At 39.7% G+C, this 25,891-nt stretch overlaps 1 protein-coding gene and 1 long non-coding RNA gene across 2 annotated transcripts; both read right to left on the reverse strand.

The window, feature by feature from the left end:
• Positions 1-16,662: 16,662 nt before the first annotated feature.
• On the reverse strand, positions 16,663-18,921 carry LOC114821721 (uncharacterized). Its single transcript, XR_011576012.1, has 2 exons — positions 18,216-18,921; positions 16,663-17,803 (listed from the first exon to the last, which is right to left on the reverse strand). It is a non-coding gene; the product is annotated as an uncharacterized lncRNA (long non-coding RNA).
• A 351-nt stretch (positions 18,922-19,272) lies between these two features.
• On the reverse strand, positions 19,273-24,407 carry LOC103454203 (probable WRKY transcription factor 13). The gene is made up of 3 exons (XM_008393795.4): positions 23,810-24,407; positions 23,388-23,633; positions 19,273-19,922 (listed from the first exon to the last, which is right to left on the reverse strand). The coding sequence occupies exons 1-3, from the start codon at positions 24,199-24,201 to the stop codon at positions 19,745-19,747; spliced, it is 816 nt and encodes a 271-aa protein (XP_008392017.3). The 5' UTR covers positions 24,202-24,407; the 3' UTR covers positions 19,273-19,744.
• Positions 24,408-25,891: the final 1,484 nt, after the last annotated feature.

Here is a 25,891-nt window from a genome sequence, read left to right on the forward strand (position 1 = left end):
ATCCAATCATTCATTAATAAAGAACAATGTTTTGTCAAACAAAACATTCATCCATCTCTTAAAATTATAGTGACGGAATTAAGTTCCTTATTCAAATTGGAATGTAAAGACAATCTTTGTTTTTCCAATTTCTTTGATAGTTCATATGAGGTTAATACCCCTTCCAAATAATATCTGCTTTCGCAGAAATCTATATTTTATTCATGTTCCGAATGTGAAGTACTTTCCCTTCTCTCATTAATCTTCAACTTCTTAATAGCCAAACTTTTATAACGATCATAAAACATAGTTAATAATTCAGACTCAAGCATTCAAGTAGAAGAACCAACTGTTTTGAACTATTCAAGAACAATTTACAACACCTTCGAAAGGTGTGTTCTTGACACTTGCAAGACATTTCTTGCAAATACCCCTTCCAATGTCCATCCTTTCGTAAAGAAAGTTTGTTCCCTTGGAGTTATTTTGCTTTCTTCATTTGACTTCTCCATTGACTACAATAGTCATGGTCCCTTAAACTCCCACTATCTCTCTTCAAACTTATTTCAATTGTGTTATACACATCAAATGATTTGGAGAGCGTGCAATTATTGTTCACTATATAGTTTACAATAAACTTAGTGAACTATTTCGATAGGGACTCAAAGGTGAAGTCCTTGCCTAGTTTCCGTCTCCTGAAATGGTTTAACACTTTAACACTCAATGATTCAAAATCATCATAAGTCCTTGTTAATGGACTATTTTTGTCAATCAACCATTATGTTGTAAACATGATTTCAAACTTTCAAGAGTTGTTCAAGGCAACTCTCATTTCTTCATACAACAATTTGTAAGTGAAGAATCATGGCACATAAAGTGTCCATGCCTTTGTGCTTACTTCTCAAGTTCCTTATTCATTTAACAAAGAAACAAGCACGAGTGTTTGCATTAACTAAGGGTTGTTCAAAGAAACTCTTATTTCTTCATACAACGATTTGTAATGGAAGAATTATGACACTAAAAGTGTCCATGTCTTTGTGCTAATCTTCTCAAGTTCCTTTGTTCATAAAACAAAGGAATAAGCATTTGTTGTTTGTGTTGTCCTCTTTATGATAGACTTATCTAACAGGTTCTTCCAATGATACATTATCAATAGGAAGATTGTGACGATGAGACTACTTAGGTACATATACTATCCATTCGAGACAATCTATGGGATTATGGTACCAAATCTGGAGACTAAAGCCTTTGGCTTTTTCTTAGTCAATTTTTGGATAGCGTTCGCAAATATATCGGTAAATAAATACATAACGAATATAAATTGATTGATTTTAATCTATTTGATCTGGGTCTTTAAATCAAATAGCACCACCGACTATTTTTGGCAAATTCCATATCCCTCATTGGAATTCGATAGTTTTGGAGGAAACTCTTAGTAGGGTATGGGAGACTAACTATTACCAAGCCCACTTCACAATGATATGTTGTTGGCTAGCATCAATAATAATGAGAGAGTACGCTTACTCATTTACATCTCATGTAAGTACCCATCTTATTTGGCCTCTAGAGAATGATGCCTCACAATGATATGATGTTGGCTCCATTGCACTTAGTTAAGTCATTCCCACCATGTAAGTTCGGGTAGGGGTTCAAGAACAACCTCACAATGATATGATGTTGATCATTCTTGTTACCTACCTTCACAACATCATGTATGCATATAGAACTCCTCCTGAGTGTAAGCACATACTTTGTACTCCCCCATGATAGGGTGAAGTCGGTGTATGAGTCACAAACGATCGGAGTATACCATGGTGAAAGGCCATGAAAGAGTGTTCAAAGCACTCTCACACTTGTCAACTTAATAACGGTTTAGTTAAGGGTTTTTAGGTCTCATCACATATAAGCATGCATTTTAATCTCATTAAAACAATTTGGTCATGTTACAATTATTGGTCCATGTGATTGATTTAGTAGTATATGATACTCCCACTATGCTTGTAAAATGATTTTTAAAGCAAGAGTATATGGTACTACTAACATAAGCTTTGCATTCATTGATGGACTATATAGTTGTCGTAGGGCCTTAGGATGACTATAAACCTTTGATTCGATCCAACACGAGCCTAGTGTTGGTTCTCGGTCTAAGGATGGTGATTGATTTTACTTACGCGTCTAATCACATTAAGGCGTGTTTTCTTATTGGGTGTTGGACCCTACTACTCCAATTTCATGCATATCAAATAAAACTAGAAAGGAGTACTTCAAAGTAAATAAGAGCTTATGCTCTATTACAACATTTGATCAAATCAAATTACTTTAAAGTAAAGAAGAGCTTATGCTCTTTTACAACATTTGATCATATCAAATTACAACCCAAATCTATTCTACACATTCCCATGGTTCAAACAAATTTCACATAGCTCAATTATTGTAGGCTTAGGTTCATAATCACCCTTTATTTAATTAATTAACACTTTAACTAAATAAACTTGAATGCAACATTGTCATTTGGTTTTTGTATCCATAGAATAGATTTAAATGAAGCTAAATGAAATGAAAATCCAATTCTCATTTAAAGAGACAAAACTATTTTGTTCTCAACTAATTAGGGCCAAAATGCAATAACCTCAACTTTTGGGCTATATTGCAAAATAAAAACTTTTTGAGGTTACATTGTAAAAACACAAAAGTCCACTACTTCATGTAATTAAAACTATAACACACAAAATTTCAACAAATACAAAAGCTTCATTAAAGGAGCAAAACAATTTGTCTTTTAGTGATTTTGAGCCTTTATGTAAAAACGTAAACTTTCAGGTCAAATGCAAATACACAAAAGTATCAAAACTTTATGTAATTGCATAAAAGCCCCAATAGTACCCCCATTATAGGGGTGGCCGGTCATGGTGAGCAGTAATGGTGTGTGTGAATTGATTTGTTTGTTTGAAAGTTGATTGAAAGTTAGAGATCCCTTGAATTCCTAAATCTCATTCATACTCTGGCCAAAGATTCTTAATCATATCATAGAGTTTTCTCCCACAAACGATTTGAAGGTTAGAGACCCCTTGTTGTGCATTCACTTGCCTCAATGGCTAAGTGGCTTAATCCCAACTATGCCGTGAACACCCTTTGACGGAGTGACTTTGACATAGTCAAAAATCAAGGACCTAACCACAAGACAACTATGATGCATCAAGTCAAATGACTACTTTGCATTATCCCAACCTTGAATTTTCATGTGACATCAGTATGAGAACTCCTTGTTGATCGCGTTCAGTGGACTCATTCTCTATTAAGCACCTACATGCTTGTCTTGGTGTCAGTCACACCAATAACTTGAGACCAGTCAATCTCTCTAAGAGAAGACATATCATGTACTAATCTTAACAGACAGTCAATGCCCAATAGGCAATCCTATAATCAGGAACATTTATGATATGTATACGAAAGAGAATGGTCTCATGAATCTAACTTATTTAGATCACATTCTCCCAATTACATATTCCTTGGACTTATCATTTAAGCTATAACATTTATATGAGACGACTTTAAACAATAATCTTTGCCCTTTATATTAAACTAGATTAGTTTAACATGTGTAATGTCCGTAATGTATCATCATATGCTTGGCTTTAGGGCACATTTCCAACAAAATCCCATTAGTACCACTACTATGATTAACAGATATATCACCATGCATATACATTGCAGACATGGTACTCGTAAAAGAATTTACCCTGGACTCAATAGTCAACTCAACACTAAGAAGTTGTGCTCTAAAATCTTTTAGAGAGATTGGAGTCTTTCTTGCCAATATTACTATCTTGATCATATCAAACTCTTGTGGCAAACTAGCTAATGCAACAATAACAAGATCATTGTCTGAAACCCTTTCTCCTACAGAAATTAACTGATCCTTTATAGCTTTCAATCTTAACAGAAAATTTTCAATTGAATCACCTCCTTTTTGTGCAATGTAAAACTCAGTTTTTAACTAATTGATCCGTGAGACAGACACAGAAGCAAAGCGATCTTGCAGAACATTCCGCCCTTCCTGTGAGGTTTAACAGCCAATAACATCTTGTATGGCATCATCAAATAGTGTAGCAATTAAAAAGCTCAGTAAAGCCATATCCATTTTCACCTAATTCTTATATGCAGCAGTAATCTCCTTAGTAACTCCAGTTTCAGAATGTATAACAAATTTAGGTGGACATGGATTGTCACTAGTAAAGAAATCAAACAAATAATATCTATGCAAGACTGACTAAAATTGAAAGCTCCATTTAACAACGTTGTCATCTTGCAATTTTACAGTTAGTGTCGATGCAAATTTTCGCCATCTTCAGTCTTGACGAAAATGCACCTGCAAAATAATCAACACCTTTGTTCAAAGACCTAAGCCTCACACACCCACAAGGTGGGGGGGTTAGGTCAACGGATCTCCAATGCCTAAGTTAGTTTCTCTAAGAGAGTAAAGTGTTTAAGGCTTTTTAGGGTTGCAAAAGCCCCCTAAAATTGGTAGAATATGGGGTATTTATAGGGCTAGGGCCGGCCATATAGGGTTTAATGGAGAAATATTCTCTAAATATTCCCAAGATATTTAATAGGAGATAATATCTTGAGATAATAGAGTAATAATCCTTAATTGATTTAAATTAGGATTACTTACTTGATTGGAGTCAATCTTTAAATAGGAATGTATTAAAGATAGGATTTGGGTAATTAATCCTTATCTTTAATTCCTTGCCATGGGCAGGTGAGTTGTGGGAATTTATGTTCAGCTACTGAGTCCTTCAGAGATGTGAGCTGCGCATGGGAGAATCTGAGAAGCCTGCCCATTTATTGAGGTCAATCTTGTCTTTCTTGAATAAAAATCCACGTATCGCCTCTAGAATTTTTGGGATTATTTTTGGCTCCACAAATGCCCCCACACCTACTATGCTGCTTGTATGGAAAGGGCAGTAGGTCTAGAAATCCCAAGCTTCTTGGGTTTGTAGAGTTGTTCCCCAATTTGAACTTGATCTTCTTTCTTGATTTAGAGATAGACTTCTTCTAGGAAAAGGAAAATAATTTCCCCCAATACCTATTTAACTTTGCCTTAAGCAGGGGATTAAATAAATTTGGAGAAAAATCATTATTCCAACAAGAAAGAAAAGCCAGAGGATATTTTTTTCTTCCCCCTCCCCTAGCGTTCTTCTTTTCTTGCCCTTGCAAAGAGTCATTTCTCGTTGTTCTTCTTCTCCTCCGTGTCCACCAAGGTAAGAAAATTTTGAATTTTTCTTCTTCTTGAATTTTTGGGAGCATTGGGGCTTGAGGAATTGGCTTGGTTGATGTTAAGGATGCATGTATGGCGTGGTAAGGAGGCCACGGGCTGCAGGTGGAGCAGCAAAGGTGTTGGTTAGCGTGGGGATACAGGCTCAGGCCGGGTCTCTATGGCTGCTGTGCTAGTGCATGGGCAGTGGGAAGAGAAAAAGAGGGTCTGACGTGGGCCGACCCTCCTACGTGTGGGACCTGGGCCATGAGGCTTGGGTTTTTTTCTAGGGGCACCTTGTGTTGGAGGAGATGAGAGGAAGGGAGGTCTACGCCTTCTTCCTGCTGGGCCACATCTGTGCTGCTTTTCTTGGGCATATATATATATATGCAAACATCTTTTCTCTTACTTTTTTTTTTTTTTGCGAGCTGCCTTCTGAATATTTTTCTTCGTCATTTTTGCAAAGACTTTGAGATGTCTTTTTCTGATCGCAAAAGTGACGAATATCCTCCACCTTTGTACCGTCAAGGTAGTTCTTCTAGCAAGGTAAGCTACTTCAAGGCTGCGCACATAAAGATCAATTTTGACGAGCTGTTTCAAGATTTTCTTGAGGCGTACAAGCGTACGATTTTGTCTGAGGCGTACAAGCATATGATAGCAGCCATGAACCATGCGACGAAGGTGCCTCTGTTAGGAAGAGAGCTATCAAATTCCATCCTTATTACTTTGTGTTAGGATTCACTTTTCCCATACCGCGTCTTTTCTAGGAGGTGCTATGCTCCATGAAATGCGCGCCTACTCAATGTTCCCCAAATACAATTCGTGCGATGGTAGGATTCTCAAACTTGAGCAAGTTCTTTGATCTTGGCTTGGCCATAAATGAGTTCTGGTACTTCTTTGAGATTAGCCACAAGGAAGGCGTGGGGCAGCTGATATCTCGCCATAGGCTATTTGATGCTTCTAGCAAAGGCGATCATGAGTGGGCGAGAAACACCTTTGAGGTAAGTGGAGAGTGAGAGTCTGACTCTTCTCTGGAGTTGCGTGTCCTGACTACCTTTATCAACGGTAAGTGAACTGATTCATTCTTGTCTTGCTTGAATTTTTGTTGAGCTGCTCCATGACTTCAATTTATTGATTATCTTTCTTGCTTTGTGTAGATTCGGAGTTTGGCTCAACTCCAAGGACTTCGAAAGATATGAAGAAAGTGCATGTCGCCTTGGGCATTCTTGCTAAATACCGTGAGTGGCGTTGGCTACTCAGCCATCTTCGTCGGGAAAAAGGTGGCTTGCCTCTGAGGGAAAAGATATAGCGAATAAAGGACGAGGCTTTGGCTCGCCCGATCCCTGCTGTAGAGCTTACAACCAATAGTGGTGGAAAGAAGAGGTTTTCATCACCTGCTTGTGAGCCTTTAGTTGAGAATAATCCAAGGACTTCTCCTGCTGCTCATGGGAGCTCATCTGCTGCCGAGAAGCTTGTCATTAATCTAACTTCCCCGAAGGGTGCAAAGATGACCGTTGAGCCTGAGCTTGTGAAACCTGTTGCGTCGAAGGTGACCGCATCCATTGCTGAGAGACTTGCCTAGTGGAAGACTTCAGTGGTGCATCTGGTGTCCAAGTTTGTATCGAAAAATCCGTCGGGTGCTAAGTCTGGATCAGCTTTTGAAAGGCTCGCCACTATAAAGAACGGAAATGTGGATTATGCTGCTAAAGCGGCGTCTAGGCCTCATCCTTATTCTGTCATGATTGACTTGTCTGCTAAGAAGTGGAAATCTGCTCGCACAGGCAGTTCTGAGAGATTCACCAAGTTTGAGGCTGGAGAGTTTCCTAAGGTTTGTGCGCTACTAAATGTTAACCTGCTTGAGGACGTCGATGCATGTACTAAGTTTATTGACAATGTTGGGAAAATTGTTATCCTCTCAGACTCATTTGCGAAGCGTCCTACCTACTCGAGAAGGTCATCCCTGATTGCTACAATGTATAAGACCTTGATCCTGACAGTTGAGTCTATGTGCATTGATTAGAAGTTGTCAAGTGAGCTAAAGAAATCGAAATGGAGTTGGTGGCTCAACTTCGCTTAGCTGCTGAAAAGATCGAGCAGCTCGAATCTGAACTCACCATTTTGAAGAGGTCTGATGTCTCTGTCCTCACTTCTTTGCAGTTGGAAATCATTTGTGAGGAGGCCGCCTGTTTGAATGTTAGGCTTAGTGCAACTTAAGCGATGTTGGAAGTTGCAGAGAAGGAAATCAGTCATGTTTCTCCTATGGTCAAGGACCTTGAACATGTCAATTCGGAGCTACAATCTGCTTGTTTTGCCAAAGACGAGAAGCTTATCTTCATACATGCTGAAGTGTCTAGTCTCAAGGAGATTGCAAGTAAGCTTAAGTCCAAGGAAGTGGATCTACAAGGTGCACTGTCTGCTAGTGTGAACCAGAAAAATGAGTTAGATGAGCTACAAGGTGCTCATACTGGGCTTGTTGAGGAGAATGTGTAGCTGAAGAATGAGAAAGTTGGTCATGAAGTGGCACTTGCTTCTTGTCAGGCCAATTTCTACAAGTTTGGCTATGTAAACCATCTTCAGGGCAGGCCATCATATTATGAGTTTTCCAAGAAGGACTTCGAGACTTTTTCTAATTCTCCAATTGATATGCTTGATTTCTCGTTTGAGGCTACCTTTGGTCGAGCAACTGAGGGTCAGGCGGTCTAGGTAAGGGTGGCTAAGGATGAGCTGATGGAAGCTTTAGCTGTTGGGAGTGGTGCGGCTACTGAAGGTGTGGCAGTCAATGAACCAATGGTTGCGCAGGCTGCCAAGGAGTAATCTTTTTGCTTAAACTTAGGAGTTTTCTTCTTTTCCTTTTTGTTCTACTTTGCTTGAACTTTGTTAGCCTTCAAGCTGGTTTATCAATTTGCTAGAAATTTAATAAAAAACTTTCCTTGTTTTTGCTTCATCCTTCTATTTCACCATGTCTTTTGCAAAACTTTACCGTAGGACGAGGGCTGGGCGAGTTGCTTCGATGAAGCAGTTGATCCCACGTCGTCACTTAGATTATAGTTTTGGCTTCGGGGCTTTGGGAGCCTTGCCTGCTTGAGGTGTCTTACAAAACTTTGTCGGGCAATTGAGTTGGCTACTTCGATGGAGCAGTTAACTCATGCGTTCACTTTAGGCTTCAGTTTTGGCTTTGGGGCTTCTAGAGCTTTACCTGTGAAAGGAAGAAATGCGAGATTTCAAACTTATATAGTCGGTGGCCAAACTCGTTGTCTTCATATGAGACAAGCAAGTTAGCGTAGCTACTATAGCTGTGGATCTCGGGTTTAGGTAGCTTCGTGAGCTTTAGCCCTTCCGGGGCGTACTGCGAGATTTTTGACTTATAGAGCCGTCAGAATGACTCGTACTTCTAGTAGGAAGTAGAGAAGGTCTGCGTAGCTGTTATAGTTGTGACACTCAACTTTATGGCTTCTTGAGCTTTGGCCCTTCCAGGACGCGATGCAAGATTTTTAACTTATAGAGCAGTCAGGCGAACTCGGGCTTCTCGTAGGAAGCAGATGAAGTTCGCATAGTTTCTATAGTCGTGACACTCAACTTTGTGGCATTTTGAGCTTTGGCCCTCCCGGGGCGTTATGCAAGATTTTTAACTTATAGAGTCGTCGGCAGTACTCGTGCTTCTCGTAGAAAACAGAGGAGGTCCGCGTAGCTGCTATAAGTCGTGACACTTGACTTTGTCCTAGAAAAACTTAAACCGTCAGCCGGAAGTGCTACTTGTAAATAAGCAGGCAAGTCCGTGTAGTCATAGCAGGTGTAAGTCTCAACTTACGGGCTACCTTGGGCTTTTAGCCGTAGGGTTGTCAGCCAGGCTTCTTACTTATAGAAGTAGACAACCCACGTAACCACTTCAGGCATCATCCCTGGCTCTCGAAGGCATTTTTTGTGTGTGAAGTGTAGGCAAAATCACTCCTTATAGGCCATATCCTTTCGAGTTGCAACTTTGATCCTTCAGGTCACTTAACTAGTATTGCAACACTTTAAAATATAGCCACTTCATGAAGATCTGCACGTCGAGGATGGACCATCTTGTTCACGCGAGATCTTTCATGAGTAAAGGTCATGCTCTTAATTGTCTCTTCTGGTTAAAGACCCAGGTCCCGTGGAATTGAATCCTTCAGTTAGCTAAGTCCATTCCCGTGGAAGGACTATTTTGGCCAATTCTGGGAGCCTTCTGGCTCAGGTAGTCGCAGACATCAAGGGAAACTGAGCAATTGTACTACCCATCCACGTCTGGATATTCTGGATACGCCATGTCTGAACGTACAAATGGCGTATTCTACTTATCACAGGGGTGGTTATGCCATGTCTGCATGGCAGAGGGCATCTTACGCCATGTCTACAGGGCAGAGGGCATTTTCACGCCATGTTTGCAGGTAACGGTGTTTTACACCATGTCTGTAAGGCAGCGGGTGTCTTACACCATGTCTGCCGAGTAGCGGATGTCTTCTGCTTATCACAGGAGGTAGTTGGCTTGTTTATGCATTTAGCCCAGGCATGCAAATAATTCTTTCAATCTTCATTGAAAATAGAGGCTTTTATTAACTTTACTCATAGGCAATAATGTCATAACAACTGATAATCTTCAGCATGCGAGGTCTCTGTCCATCGAGCTGTTTGAGTATTCGAACTTTTTCGTCTTGAACATGATCCAAGGAATGGTGGGAGATCACACGTAGTACTTTCTCAGGTTGTAAGCATTCCACTGCCAGGTCTAAGTTGGTGGCCATCTTCTTTTCGTTCTGCTCGAGGTTCGGCAGTACAGTGCTGATGTTTGGCACTACGACGTTCGGAGAAGTGATCGCCTCAGAACCATACGCCAGGGAAAACGGAGTCTTCACTGGTTGCTCGCCTTTTGGTGGTGCGATATGCCTACAGAACACCTGGGAGCTCGTCTGGCCACTTGCCCTTTTTGTTTGAGAGAGCCTTCTTAAGGCATTCGATGATGGTTTTATTAGACGCTTCGGCCTGCCTGTTGCCTTGTGGATATCGAGGCGTGGACATGTGTTGCCTGATGCCATATTTTTCGAAGAACCTCGCCAAGTCTTTGCCCACGAATTGTGGACCATTATCGATGACAATGGAGTGTGGGATGCCGAACCGACAAATGATGTTCTTCCATATAAAGCACTCTATGTCCATCTGGATAGTTGTGATCATGGGTTCGGCTTCGACCCATTTTGTGAAGTAGTCAATTGCTACAATCATCATGCCCCTACCCCCAGTAGCAGGCAGCATTGATCTTACCAGGTCAATCGCTCATTGCATGAATGGCCATGGGCTCGTCTGCAGATGGAGTTTGTTGGCAGGTAATGCGGGCACGGGCTTGAAGCGCTGGCAACTGTCGCACCTTTGTACATACTCCATGATGTCTTGATGCATGGTTGGCCAATAATAGCCAGCGTTGAGAGTTTTTTCAGCCAAAGAATGGCCTCCAAAGTGGTTTCTACAGACGCCTTCATGGATTGAGCTAAGAATTTTCAGGTCATCAGGAGACGATGGACAGCGGAGATGCGGTCCTGAAAAGGATCTTCGAACGAGCAAGTCGTTCGACATGTAGTACCATGCTGCCTTCATTTGGAGCTTCCTGGACTCCAGTCTGTCCGCGGGGAGTGTCCCATTAACTATGTAGTCGATGATGGGATCTTACCAACTCGAGGTCGTATTGATCTGCACCACTTCACTTGCTGGTTCCTCATCTATGCTTGGATTTTCCAGGTACTCAACCAAGATTGAACGCTTGAGTTGATGGTCTAATGAGAAGCCTAGGCTTACTAGTGCATCTGCATGGGCATTTTCTGCTTGTGGAACCTGAGTGAGTGTGTACGCTTGGAATGTTACTAACTGCTCTTGTATCTTTTCGAGGTATTAGGCCATCTTTGGATGTTTTGCTATGTACTCCCATGAAGTTTGGTTAGTGATCAGCTGGGAATCTGAATAGATTGCAAGCTTCTTCACCGCTAGGTCTTTCGCCAATCGAAGACCTGCTAGTAAGGCTTCATACTCTGCTTCGTTGTTTGATGCTTTAAAGCACAGAGTGATCGCTTGCTTAAGTATCGAGCCGTCTGAGGTAGTGAGAACTAGGCCTGCCCCCGATCCTTGATGGTTAGATGATCCATCGACTTGCAAACGCCAATAATCTCCATCAGGTGGGGCAGGTACGGTTATGGTGTGCTCACCTACCTCTGGGTGCTTTCAGGCTGTGCTGTTGTATCTTTCAAGCTTGGGTGAATTCTACTATGAAGTTCACCAATGCCTAGGCTTTTATTGCCGTGCGGGGTTGGTATACTAGGCCGTATTGACCAAGCTCCAACACTCACTTCATTACTCATTGAAAAGCGTCTGGACTGTGCAAAACTGATCACAGTGGGTATTAGGTCATAACGATGACCAAATGCCCTTGAAAGTAAAGTCTGAGCTTCCGAGCTGCATCAACTAGCGCCAAAATTAGTTTTTTGATCTTCGGGTATCTGGTTTCCGCATCAAGGAGAGCTTTGGATGTGTAGAATACAGGCAGTTCGGCCCCCATCCCTTCTCGTATAAGGGCAAAGCTCACTGCTACTTCTGATGCTGCCAAATAAATGTATAAGTTCTACACTGCTTCCAGTTTGGATAGTAGTGGAGGTGATGTCAAGTACTGCATCAGGTTCTAAAATGCTTTCTAGCACTCATCGTCCCACTTGTCCTTCTACGCCTTTTTATTGCCTTGAAGAAAGGCTTGCATCGGTCGATAGATCGCGAAAGGAAGCGATTAAGTGTGGCCACTCGTCCGATCAAACTTTGGATCTCCTTCAGAGTTGTAGGCGATTTCATGTCCGGGATCACTTTGATCTGCCTTGGATTAGCCTCGATTCCTCGTTAGGTTACAAGGTACCCTAAGAATCGGCCTGAAGATACGCCAAATGTGCACTTGGCTGGGTTGAGCTTCATGTTGTATTCTCTGAGAATGGCAAAAGCTTCTGCCAAGTTGTGAATGTGGTCTGACCACTGCTTGACTTTCACTATGATGTCGTTGACGTAAACTTTCATGGTGACTTTGATCTTCTTCTTGAACATCGTGTTTACGAGTCGTTGGTAGGTTGCCCTTGCGTTCTTGAGGTCAAAAGGCATGACCTTGTAGCAGTATGTGCCTCGCTCGATCACAAATGCAGTCTTTTCTTTGTTAGGCTTGTGCATGGCAATTTGATTGTAACCTGAATACGCGTCTAAAAAGCTGAGCAGCTGGTTCCCAGATGTTAAGTCAACGAGAAGGTCAATTCGGGGAACCGGGTAGTTGTTTTTAGGGCATGCCTTGCTGAGGTCGGTGTAATCCATACACATTCCTTATTTGCCCTTCTCTTTTTTCATCACTAGCACGACGTTGGCCAACCATGCTAAATGTGTAACTTCTTCAATGAATTCGGCCTCCAGTAGCTTGTTGATCTCTGCCTCAATAATCACTACTCGCTCGGGTGTGAAATGTCGCCTTTTTTATAATCACAGGTTTGGCAACGGGATCGACGTGCAGCTTGGGACAAGCTATCGTTGGATCAATGTCAGGCATGTCAAAAGGTAACCATGTGAAGACATCACGATTCTCCCTAAGGAAAGCCGTGAGCTCTTCCTTCTCCGCTGGGTTTAGACGTCAACCGATTCTAGCTGTCTTTTCGTGGTGATGGGGGTCAAGAATGATGTTTTCGACGCCTTTTTCGGGTTTTCATCCTAATTCATCTTCCAAGGCATTGTCGACCTTGACGCAATCTTCTTGACATACCTGCTGTAATTGCTATTTTGCAGAGGTAGAATCTTCTTTCTGCACTTCAGCTGCTACTGCTGGGGCAAAAGATTTCTTCTTCGACTCCTTGAGAACTTGTACAGTGCATCGCCTGGACATGGCCTGGTCATCTTTAATCTCTTTGACTGCTCTTCCTGGGATGCAGAATATGATATTCTGATACTTAATCGATGTCACAACTCCAATCTTCACCATCCAGGGACAGCCCAATATCCCATTATAGGAAATGGGTCGCTAACAATCATGAAGGTCTGTTATGAGACAACCGGTGGGCTGGTTACATCAAGTGTGATAGTGTCATAGTAGTTGAGGTGAGTTCATTAAATTCGGTTAAGACCTTTGCTTTGCGTTGGATCATACTTTTCAGGCCCATCTTCTGGATGACCGACAGTTGTAGAAGGTTGATTGAGCTGCCATTATCCACCATGACTCTGTCAACGATGGCGTGGGCTAATTGTACAGAAATCACTAGGGAGGGGAAAGTCTACTCCCTCAGTGTCCAGTTCGATGAAGCTGATGATTGGTCCAGGTACAACATCTGTGGCTTGAACCTGATTGACCGATCTCGCCTGCTGGATTTTCCTCTTCTTGGAGTTATTGGTGACCCCCAAATGCTCGGATTCGACAAAGATTCCGTTGATTCGGATTGTCTTGGTTGGGGGTTCAGCATTGGCATCTGCTTCTCGCCTTGGTCAAATAGCTAGTATGTCAACATACTGGTCACACTTGCCTTTTTTCACAAGTTGCTCAAAGTACCTCCTCCATATGGTGCAATCATTAGTTGTGTGCCCAGGACCCCTGTGGAATGCACAATATTTGGTTTGGTCCATCTTTGAGGTGTCGCCCTTTAAAGGTGGTAACAACTTGAACCATGGCTTGTCCTTGAGGTCGCGAAGGATTTAGCTGATCGGGATTGAGAACCTGGTGTATGTCTTGGGCGTCGTGCCTCCCTTTACTGGGGACTAGTCCCTGCGTTTATCTCCTAGCTTGCTTTTGATGTTGAGTGGCTTATCGCTCGTCTTCTTCTGAGTCGGTTCCTTAGCTCTGTGTGGCTGCTCAGACGGCTTCTGGGAGTGCTTCTCCTCATCCCAGAGAAAGTGCTTTTTCTGCCAAAGCATAAAAGTTCGCTAGGAACAGGTTCTCACCTATAATCAGTTCTCCGAAGAACGGGTGATGTGCTAAGACTCATTTTCTGAAAGCTAAGCATGCGATGCTATCATCGCATCTGACGATCTTTGCCTTTTCCGCCTTAAATCTCTTGACATAAGTGCAGAGTGACTCCTTCGGGTCCTTCTTCATGCTAAAAAAGTGGTCAGATTTCTTCTTGATTGAGCGGTAAAACGAATATTCCTTAGTGAAAACCAAAGAAAGTCCGTCGAAGCACTGGTTTGAATGTGGCGACAGAGTGTGGAACCAGTCTTGCGCCTCGCCTTGTAGCATTATGGCAAAGATCTTGCACATGAGAGCGTCATTGTAGCGTAAAGGGTCATGGCACTTCGGTAGTGCATCAAGTGTATGTTCTAATCTTCATCTCCCCTAAACAAGGTGAAATGTGACGGGTTGAACTTCCGTGGTGGCTTTGCCTGCTCGATCTCGTCTATAAATGGTGACCTACTTAGGTTGGCCACGTCTCTACGGAGGGCATCGTCGATAGTGTCAATGCACTAGAATCCGCACAGTTGCTCTGCAACGAGCCCTTGTACTTCATCGTGGATTTATGCCTGGTGAGGAAGTGGAGCCTCCAACTACCCCTGGTGTTAACCTGCTGGTCCATGTTGCTCTTCGGCTCGTCCTTCTCGTCTGTGCTACGGTTGCGATGCACGTGGTTTGCCTTGTGCTACTTGCAGTCACTCTGGGCGTGGGCTACCAGTGAAATTTGAGCTGGCCTGCTCACGTGCTCTTCTCTAGGTGTCATGCGGTTGCTTACTCTATTACCTCATTGGAAGATCTCGTTGTGGGCCTAGCCTCATGTGGATGCTTCACCTGGAATGTCCTGAATGCTCATCAGAGTGTGAACCCAACCTCGAATGCACATTGACTCGTGAGCCGAGTCAGGAATGAACACTTCTCTATGCATCTAGACAGGAGAAGACATTTCCCCAAGGGCCCAAACGAGAGTGTACACTACCCGAACACTTGGTTCTTGGCAGGCTGAGCGGTTCTTTGCCAAGACGTCACTGGAATGAGTCATGTTCTTCTGCCCTTGTCTTGCTTCGGAACACCTCATCTGGGGCGCGCTGCATCTCGATGCGCTTGAGAAGTTGGTTCACCAAGGTGGTCTGCTGGGCAAGGGCGTTCGTCAAATTGGTAATCTGCTGGGTCAATGGGTGCTCGCCATTTAGATTGGAAAAGCTTGGATGATGGGTGTCTCCATGAGCGATGGAAGTATAGTGGACTGCAAGTACAAAGCTTGAGCCCAAAGCGGGCAATCCTACAGAAACCTTGAATCGATCGCGGGACCTGTGGTTGGAATTTGGATCGTTAGAGGTAGCCTTGGAATGGATTGGGCTGCAGGTCGGGTCGTTAGAACGCGTTAGACAGGCGCTTGCTCGCCTTGAATCTGCATGGCTGTGGGCCCTCCTAGCCGTTCGGCTATCACATCTTGGCCTGTTGGCTGAGTGGCTGGGGCTTGGGCCAGCTGAGCTGCTTAACTGGCAGCAGCTACCGAATTCTGGGCTCGAGTTTGGGCCTGCTGTGCAACAAGGCCTGCCATTGCATTGGGCAGGGCCTCTTGCCTAGGGCTTGCTGTGGCAGCTGCCAAGTTCAGGACCTCCTGCCCAAGGGTTTGGAAGTGGACCTGGGCCTTCTACCTAGGGTTTAGTTGTCTAAGATTTAGTGGAAGTGGTGTCGTGGCCTGGTAGCCTTGCCGTGGCTGCTAGACCTAGCAATTTCTTACATGATCCGTTAACACGACACGAAAAGAACAAGTTTCGGGTCAACACGATAACTAATTGGGTCATTATTGGGTCACACGATAATAACTCGTTAATAACAGGCCCTTAACATGTTTACACGAGAGTAACACGCGGGTAACCTGTTTTGACATGATAAGAAAAAAGTTATTTTGATGCTTTTAATTTTTTTAAACTACTAAAAAAAAACTTACTATAAAATACAATAGATATAATGAATATGTATATATCTTGTTTATTAATTATTATTCTATATAAATTTTAAAATTTAAGTTTTATTTATTTATATATTTTTATAGTATATTATAAGCAAGGATTGAGATTAAAAATCATAAAATACATTAAAAATAAAAAAATCAAGTAATTTAAAAATACCAAACACATTAAAAAATTATAATAATTAATTTACATGTGCGAAAAATATGAAAAAAATATGCAAACGCTTGTAGTCACATCATCTACGCTTTGAGGATAGGTATCGTTTGAATTTTTAAAACCATACAAACTCTCATGAATAGTATTTTAAGAGTTCAAAATAAACAAAATTCATAATCATTAATTTATAAGTCTGAAAGATGCGAAAGCATAATAAACGTTCATAATTGCATCCTCAACGCTTAGACAATGGTTACATGGTCATTTAGATTTTTAAAACCCTCCAAATCTCATGAACAGTGTTTTTTATTTGAGTGCAAAATTAATAATAATTATTGTAGAAGTGTGAAAAATGTAATCACTCATAATGAAAAGCTTTACAACTTTCATGAAAGGGTCAACTCTGAAATGTAGTATGTATATACTAATTTAGTATTATGTTTTACATTTTTTGAGGTCAAATTATGTTTTTCATTTTCATTTTTATTGATTTAAAATATATTTTTCTTAACGGGTCAGATCATATTACCCGTTTACTTTAACAGGTATTACACGACACAACCCGTTAAGCTATCGAGTATGACACGAAAATAACACGAACACGAGAAACTCGACACGAATGTCATGTCTAGTGGATGCTAGGTCACAATGGTGATAGTGGTGGTGCAGCTCCGCGGCAATAGGGCTCCTCCTGCCATCGTGTTGAGCCTTGAGGATCTCCGTGGTGGGGCTATGTCCTCGTCTCCATTCTCCGGTCCAAATCCTTCCACGTATGGGGTTCCGTTCCTCGTAGTTTCTGAATTTCCTACCATTGTATCCCTTCTCCAGGGATTGATCAAGAAACTTTTCTAGGAAAAATTAATTCATACAACGTGTGAGAAATTCAACATAACGGAAAATTCAAGAAACTAATGCGAGAGGCTTCTTCGAGTATCTTGAATCATCTCTTAATGAAAGCACCAATTTGTCAATGAATTTTCATTGTCTTCAGTTTGGACAAAAATCCACCTGTAAAACAATCAACACCTTTAATCAAAGACCTAAGCCTCACGCGCCCACAAGGTGGGGGGGTTAGGTCAACGGATCTCCGATGCCTAAGTTAGTTTCTCTGAAAGAGTAAAGTGTTTAAGACTTTTTAGGGTTGCAAAAGCCCCCTAAAATTGGTAGAATATGGGGTATTTATAGGGCAAGGGCCTGCCTTATAGGGTTTAATGGAGAAATATTCTCTAAATATTCCCAAGATATTTAATATGAGATAATATCTTGAGATAATAGGATAATAATCCTTAATTGATTTAAATTAGTATTACTTACTTTATTAGAGTCAATCGTTAAGTCCTTCAGGAATGTGAGCTGCGTGTGGGAGAATCTGAGAAGTGAGGGCAATCTTGTCCTTCTTAATTAAAAGTTCATGTGCCGCTTTTAGAATTTTTGGGATTATTTTTGGCTCCACAGTTAGCATTCCCAGAAGACCTTCAATTTTCACATATTCCACTATATGATCAGACATTTTGACTACATGCACCAGATTCTTCCTCTTGCACAACCAAGAATTATCAAACCACTTCCAAAACACTCACAAATATCAAGATTATATAAAACACTTCCAAGAACCATAAACCCTATTCGGCAATCGACCTTCAAAGAGACAATTTATAGGAAACAAAGATTTTGGCTATCAGCCTTCAATCAAGATTGCATACTCCGGCAATTGGCCTTCAATGGAGTATATTATCACACACAAATCCAGAAATAACGGCTATCAACTTTATAATCCATCACAATGTCAAACAATATAATGGCAATCGACCTTATAAGCAAACAATTCATCTAGTAGAAAGAAAACCCACTGACACAAAACATCGAACAGTGAGAGTGCACAGACCTTTCGTTGTTGAAATTGCAGAATTCAAACCCCAAAACTTCTCCACGAACAGCAAAAAACTTGTAATCAATCGGAAAACACAGAACCACCAGGGAACGACCACCGCCGATGATACCATATTAACACTAAGCTAAGTATCTCGAAAGGAAGAAGAAAGCAAAGAAAACCTTCTTAGAAGAATGTAGTGAAAGAAAGAAAGAAAGAAGAGAGAGAGAGAACGAAGAATGAACTGCTATGAATGTATTGATTGAATGAGAATTATAGAGAGACTATTATTTATGCTACAACCTTAGTTTCATAGCTAAGTCACCAGAAACTAACTTTTCTTATCCTTTTAGCTGTGTAACCACAATCCTAACAACCTTAGTTGACGTGTAGCCAATCTGACAAAACTATCCTTTGCTGATGTGTACATATCTGTCAAAACCGTCTCTTGCTAATCTGTACATCTCTTGTTAGCTAGTCATTGGGATTCAAATCTGGCCATTGGATCCATGGTGGATTGGATTAGCAGCGACTGGTCCCCCGCAAACGAGCTGGGTATCAGGCTTAGCTTGAACAGCCCAATGCCCCTTTGGTCATCATGTTTTGGCATGATGGCTCGGCTTCCATTGATTTTTAGCCCAGAATTTAGTTGGAGTTGATTTTTGTCCAAATCGGGCCATATTCCGGCCATGTAGCCACTCCATTTGATATGACCTTACGTATGTTTAACCTAGTCCCCTCTACGAGACCCTAAAGTCAAAAGAAAATTGTGATCACTCACAATTTAATCTTAATGCAGAAACAGTTTATTGTTTCGCTTTCTCATGTACCGTTGAATTAAGATAGAATGACATGTAGTTACAATTATTTTGGATTACGAAAACAAATGATAGATTTATAAAAAGTTGAGTCATTTCTTACATTGTCAAATATGACCTTAACTTTCTTCAATTTCCACAATCGCTCTTAGAAGAAATCTTAATCCCAAATGAATATTTTACAGAGTAAAATCCATGAATGAAGACTCAGAACGATATTAATTAAATGGTGAAAGCTGTGGAAAAGTTGGGAGTAAAAGAAACAATAGTGTTATTTTCATTAGCGTATTAGAATAGGAGGCTTAACAAAACCGGTTATCGAACAAAACCGGTTATCAAAGCCGATGCATGTTAATTATGGATCTCCAATGCATTGAGAACTTTTTATTGTAATCCGAACATAAAGTGATATACGATGTATTATTATAATACAAGTGAACGACATGATTGATACATCTAGAGTATATTTTTCGATGTCCCTCCACTTCATATACCACCTTATATTCCAGATACACATAAAATTTCTCAAATACATGCAGTCAAAGACACATGCATACACAACCACAGTGCAGCAAGCTAGGTATAATATGAGGGTGATCGTTTGAATCCATAACCAAAAAAAAAAAAAAACACCAAACAAAAACTAGAACTGAAAACAAAAACGAAAACGAGAGCTCATGAGGCTATTATGAGTTAATATACAGTAGTAGGTAGCAGTCTGGGTAGCTACCAGAAGAAGTTGTTCAGGTGCGACGGAGATCGTGAATCTTGATCATCAAGATCATGAGATGGAGAATGTACGTGTCTCCCTTCATACGTTGTGATCACCATCCTCGGGTCCTCGGCTAATCGCTCTACTCGTTTCTTTACGCGGCAGTTATCCATCGTACAACGATAATAACTCCTGCAATTCAGTAAACAAAAACGTACTTAGTTCAGTAACAATTGAAATTCTCATAATAATTGGTGCTATAGACTAATTGAACTTCAGGTCTGGGAAATGTCAAAAGCTCTTCAACTGCCCTAGTTAGTAGTACGTTAGGTTTAAAATTTTCAGGGGACCTACTTATGGGACCTATTTAACCTCGAAATTCCAAGTCAAAATATGATTCCTGGTTACTTTAGCAAAATAAAAACGATTTCCCCTTAATTATATACATGCAGCACTCACCTGAAGGCTAAAGTTGCACATGTATGCTTATGATTCAATTTATTGACTATCGGCTTTTACAAAATCTTAATTTTTCTTCCCTACAAACTCTTACTCAAAATCTTCATCTATTAATTGATCTCCTATGGAAAGTCATCTCTAGCCGGACTTGTATTTGAAAATAGATGCCCATATGGCTAGAATACGAATTTGAACTACACATTCGGGAAAGAATTAATCTGATCAATGATACAAATTTAATTAAAGTTGGTAGTGAAATGGAGAGAATATATATCTAGAAAGATCAAAGGATAGAGACAGCGTTTTAAAAGCCCTGGCTAAGGGGCTACCCACCATCACGATTAATCTCTCGGCGTTTAAAAAGATAAGAGAGGACGCCTATACTTGCCTAAGCGCCCACTTACATACCCGCCTCGACCGCCTGGGTCGCGACTGTAACTTAGACAGAAAATAGGTCTAGCCCGCCTAAGTCGCAACTCTAATTTAAACAAAAGATAGATAACTTCCACTTTGCATTTTATGTTTTAAATAAATAGTAAAAGACTTGTTGGATATATTGGATGAACACTTATTATATATGCTTGTTCCCCATGTTCTGTAGTACTTTTAAAATTTATGTGTCATTCTATTTTACAATTTTTGTATTCTAATACATTTATGTATTTTTTTTAATATAAGTAGACATTTATTTATATGTTATATAATAAATTCAAATAGGGTTTAAAAAAAAGGCGTACATCATGCCTAAATGTCTAGTACTAGGTCTCTATACCTGTCGCCCGAATAGTACCTTTTTAGAACCTTGAGAGGAAATGGAAGAAGTGCTCTCTATGTTTCTGTGTTACATAACAAGCAGATTATAGACAGCTAACTTTTATTTATGAGCTCTCTAACCCTGGCAGCAAACTAGCTAATTTCTAATTGAAAACAGGACTTAAAGTGCTTTTTCAAGATCTACTCGGATTTTTACTAAATATTAGTTTCAAAAATATTTTCACAAAAAATGTTTTCAGTCATTTTAAAATCACTTCTAATTGAGTTCTAAATCGTCAGTCAACCCATAGCATAAGAATCTTATATCACCATGACTTGGGTTATTTTTTTGAATGGGATATCTTTTTTGAATATATAGTGAGCTTCAGTCTACGGATCTCTCACATAAACTTATTTGAGGGACACTTTTATAGGGCCAACTTAACATTGTATTTCAAAGAAGACAACATGTGCGTACTAATCAATCAATATCCAAATATATTGTGTTCTTAAATGGTCCACTAATATTGTAACACGTCAAATAAAAGTTAAAACTCTCTTCCTACATTCCCCCAATTCTTGCTATTCCTAAAACCTAGACGGTTTGAACCACTAAGTACTATGATTCAATAATATTCTTTTGCACTTATAAGTGTAAGGCCTTAAGTTTTACTCTGATCCGTCGTCGAGTTCGACAAAATGATCTTCTTTTTTTTTTTTTTTTTTTTATAGCCAAACTGCTCTATCTAACTTAACACACCTAATTCTTATGGAAAAGTTTAAGTACTTGGACAGACCATTTTAAAGTTGGATTTATTGACTCATTATTCATCAACAGTAAAAAATCCTTGTCAAGTTCAGCTTCGGGTAGGGTTTTTCAATATTTGTAAGATATTCTAAATAGATGTCAATCATTATTCCTACTTTTGACATTGTATACATTTCTTTCCAAAAAAAAAAAAGACATTGCATACAATATAATTGAACACCACAATTAATCATTCCTGAAGAAAACAGGAGACCATACAATTCAACAAATGAGGCCTATGTACATATGATTATGCAGGCTATATATAGACACATTCAAACTTCAAATCATATCTGTAGAATTTTGCTGCACTTAATTGCAACACTATGGTGATAAAGTGGGGCATGAATCTCAATGCCAATATAAAAGCAATAAAACAAACTGCTTCAGAAAATGTCATATAATATACGTAATTAAGGTAATATTCTCTTCTCTAATAATTTGACAAGTTATAAGTTGACAGACTGTTGAATTGTGTGCAATGCACAGATTTAAACAAGATTATACCTAACTAAGATCAACAATCTCGATTGACACTTGCAGGAGAAATTCATATATATGCATATATTTTGACATTTGAAGCTGCAGTGAATCAGTAGAATGTCTGTACACAGGCATGCACTAGAGCCATGCAATGTTTTCAGAGAACAAGAACTTTTCCATTCAAGCAATACGTATATAGATTCCGAAATTTCGATGTAACTTTGGGCCATTTGGTAATATTTTTGTCTCAAACTTTGAAAAAGCAAGATAGTGAGAAAGAAAAATATAACAAATGGGAGGATCTTGAAGAAGTATATGCAGTGGTGGTGCGTAAAAGGAGACATACATGCAAACTAAAATCATTTCACATTAATCTCTTTCTTTCTTATTATGTTTTTGACTCATGCTCTATTTTCTCCACCTCTTTCCACCAGCATGAGGGCTACAATGAGCAATAACCCGGGTAGCCTTTTTTTTTTTTTAAATAAAAATATAATACATATATCTTTATATATTTTAAGGTAATTCATCCTAAGTAATAAGCCTAAGCCGTATCACTCATTATTAACACAAGTTAGTATGTCATTCATTGGGTATCCTAGAGAAATTTGTTTACTCAGTTATACTGAACAGATTTCTTCAATGGAATCTAATTTGTGGAAGGTACATTAATTCAATATTTCATGAAAAAGAGTCATTTCCCGTACCCCAATATTATCCACCCCCTTAATTATTCTGCTTTGGCATATATATGATGATTAACTGGTAAACTTTGTATAATTGATCAATCTTTGCACACTATAATGAATTTTACATCATATGAATTTCATTTTTGAAGAGTAGTAATAATTATAGCTCTTTTTGGAATTGCTTTTGCAATGGCTACATTTACCATCAAATCTCCAGCACCAAGCCTAGCCTGTAAAAGCCTAATGATGACAGACAATGATACCAATGACAATAATAAAAGAGAGAGAAAGAAAGAGAGAAAAAGGAGAAAAGAGGGAACACATCATGTGTAATGGGTACAAGCAGTAGAGCTAATATTTCCAACGAGACATGCAACTAAATTTTTTTTTGGACTGATTAAAGCAAAAAAGGAAGGAAAAGGGTGAGGAAAATGATCAGTACAATCTGAATTTTTGCAATTATACCTTGGATGCTGTGTGTTCTTTACCACTTTCTGTCCGTACTTTCTCCACTTGTAACCATCATCAAGCACATCGACATCGCTCAGGGTTTTGAAGCAAAACCTAGGCTCCCTTACCTTCCTCCTAATTGCCTTCATCTTCTTCATCTTCATTGCCGAAAGCCCTCCTAAATAAGGATGATGGCTGTCGTCTCCGCCGCTTGATCTCTTGCTGCTCAGGCAGTACTCATCACTCACGTCTCCCCATGCCCTAGAATATAAATACACAGAAATGGTTTCAACACATATTTACATGATTAATAGTAGTGCATGTTATGCAAAAGTATAATTATAAGGTGTTAAATTAAAGAAAATGTTCAAGAAGAGTGCATGGAGATTAATTAGAAGGGGAAATAATTAAGTGTGACATACTATATATTAGTTTACCAGAGATTTGCGGTGGATCTTTGCAGAGAAAGGAGATGGCCATGGGGTCCTCCTCCTCCTCCTCCTCCTCCTCCGCCAAATTCAGAACTAGTAGTGATGTTATGATCTTGTTTATGCCTCAGAGGAGGAGTAAGTGATGGCCGGGGGACTAGGGTTTCAGAGAGAGTGGTAGTTGAAGGTGCATCATCAGAAGCTATGCTAGCCGTGCTCAAGCCGCCTTTGAGAGATTGGTGACCTACCAAGGGCAACGATGAAAAGGTCAAGTTTTGTGGGAAAGGAAAGAAATCCGTCTGTGTATTACAGCCCTCTCCCTCTTGATTCTCAAACAAACCCAGCGGCTGCTGGTGGTGGTGGTGGTTGAGAATGGCTGCCTGGGACGTTCTAGATGCCATCTCTCTCTCTCTCTCTCTCTCTCTTCTTGTATATATGGTGTAGAGGATCGATAAGAAATATAATTAAGGTTATTAGCCTTGTAGGGAGATGATAATCCAAGTAAATCTATCTGGGAAACAACCATACGCAAAGTTTAGATTAAAAGCACCAGGGAGGCAGGAGGGTCTCACTCAAACTTCAAGGATATATACATGGAAAAGGAATCACCTATAAATAACACATGACTACCACTTTCCCTTTGTTACTTTTCCCCTCTTTTGTTTTTGGACTGTTTTATTCACACCCCGCATTGTATTAATACATCATACATACTAAAATTACCAACATCTCTTTTTAAATTAAATATTATCCTCCTCTCACTTTAATTACTTATCCACATTACACTCACACTACACTTACTAAACAAATTTCAACAAGTATCCACCGAAACTGCAACAGATGTTTGCCGAAATAATATAAAATTCCAGTAAATGCTTAGAGAAGTAGCTGTGTATGTTGTCAGTATGCTCTAAACTAAGAGTAAGTAACGCATGAAACAGTTCAATTTTCAGCTAGTATTCTCAGAAATTATCTTCACCTCTTCAGTGGAAACCTACCAAAATATCATCGTGTTTACAGTAGAGACCTACCGAAAACCTGTACTGGGAGTTATATATATATGAAGTCATCTTTATATTTTATATTTTATATATATATATGAATTCATAACTTGTGTGGAGCCTCCAAACAATTGATTTCATGTTTTATTCATTAAAACAAGTTTTTTTTCTCATGAACGTGTTGTCCTTATATATATATATATATATATATATGAAGTCATCTTTATATTATATATATATATATATATATATGAATTCATAACTTGTGTGGAGCCTCCATACAATCGATTTCATGTTTTATTCATTAAAACAAGTTTTTTTTCATGAACGTGTTGTCCTTTTATAGTTATATGGTTTTGTTCTACAATGAAGAATGGAGTAGGTTGAAGAACTTAAAGAAAAAGAACCTTAGGATGCAAGTTATCTAACGTTAGAAATGCCTTGGGGTGTATTCATAAAATATCTAGGGCCTAAATAAGCATTTCATATTAGGATATATAAGTCCATAAATCGTAAATTTTAAGTAAGGTGTATTTGTGTGGAGTGTCTTATTGACACCCTTTTTTTTGTTCTCGTTCTGTTTTGTTTTTTGTGTCTCTAAAGACCCTTTCAATTTCGACCCAAAAGAAATATTTTCAAATTTAAAGATGAAACTTTATCAAGGGAGATGCAGAGTTTGAACAGGAACACAGTGGGATAAAGGTCCTTAGTACTATTTAAAAACTGAATTAATTAGCATTACATCTTCACCAACAAGGGTTATTTTTACGTTATATTAAATAAAGTTAACTGTTAATAGGTTAAATATATCCAAACCAGTTTCTACAATCAGTTCAAACTAAACATGTCCCGCTCACATAGAGTACTAAATAAGTAAATAGTGCAACACAGGTTGCCATTTGACCTCAAAAGCATGGAAAATACATGTCTCACAAGTCCTTGTTAGTGTTGTTTCACTGTTTTGTGGAGGTCAACAATATAGGACTAGTATGCTTAATCACCAAAATTTCACGTTGTTACAAGGTTTATTTGCCTGCTTAATTACCAAAGTTTGTCGTTTAATTTGGTTGCATGGAGAGCATGTGGAAAC

This window comes from Malus domestica, chromosome 15 (assembly GCF_042453785.1).
Source record: "Malus domestica chromosome 15, GDT2T_hap1".
NCBI lineage: Eukaryota > Viridiplantae > Streptophyta > Magnoliopsida > Rosales > Rosaceae > Malus > Malus domestica.

What these genes read in the sequence shown, in the direction of transcription:
- LOC103454203 (XM_008393795.4), bottom strand. Translation starts at nt 24,201, where the DNA reads ATGGCATCTAGAACGTCCCAGGCAGCCATTCTCAACCACCACCACCAC. An exon ending in AGATCCACCGCAAATCTCTG is followed by an intron (nt 23,634 to 23,809) that starts GTAAACTAATAT and finishes TTTATATTCTAG; the next exon opens with GGCATGGGGAGACGTGAGTG. An exon ending in AAGAACACACAGCATCCAAG is followed by an intron (nt 19,923 to 23,387) that starts GTATAATTGCAA and finishes ACTGAATTGCAG; the next exon opens with GAGTTATTATCGTTGTACGA.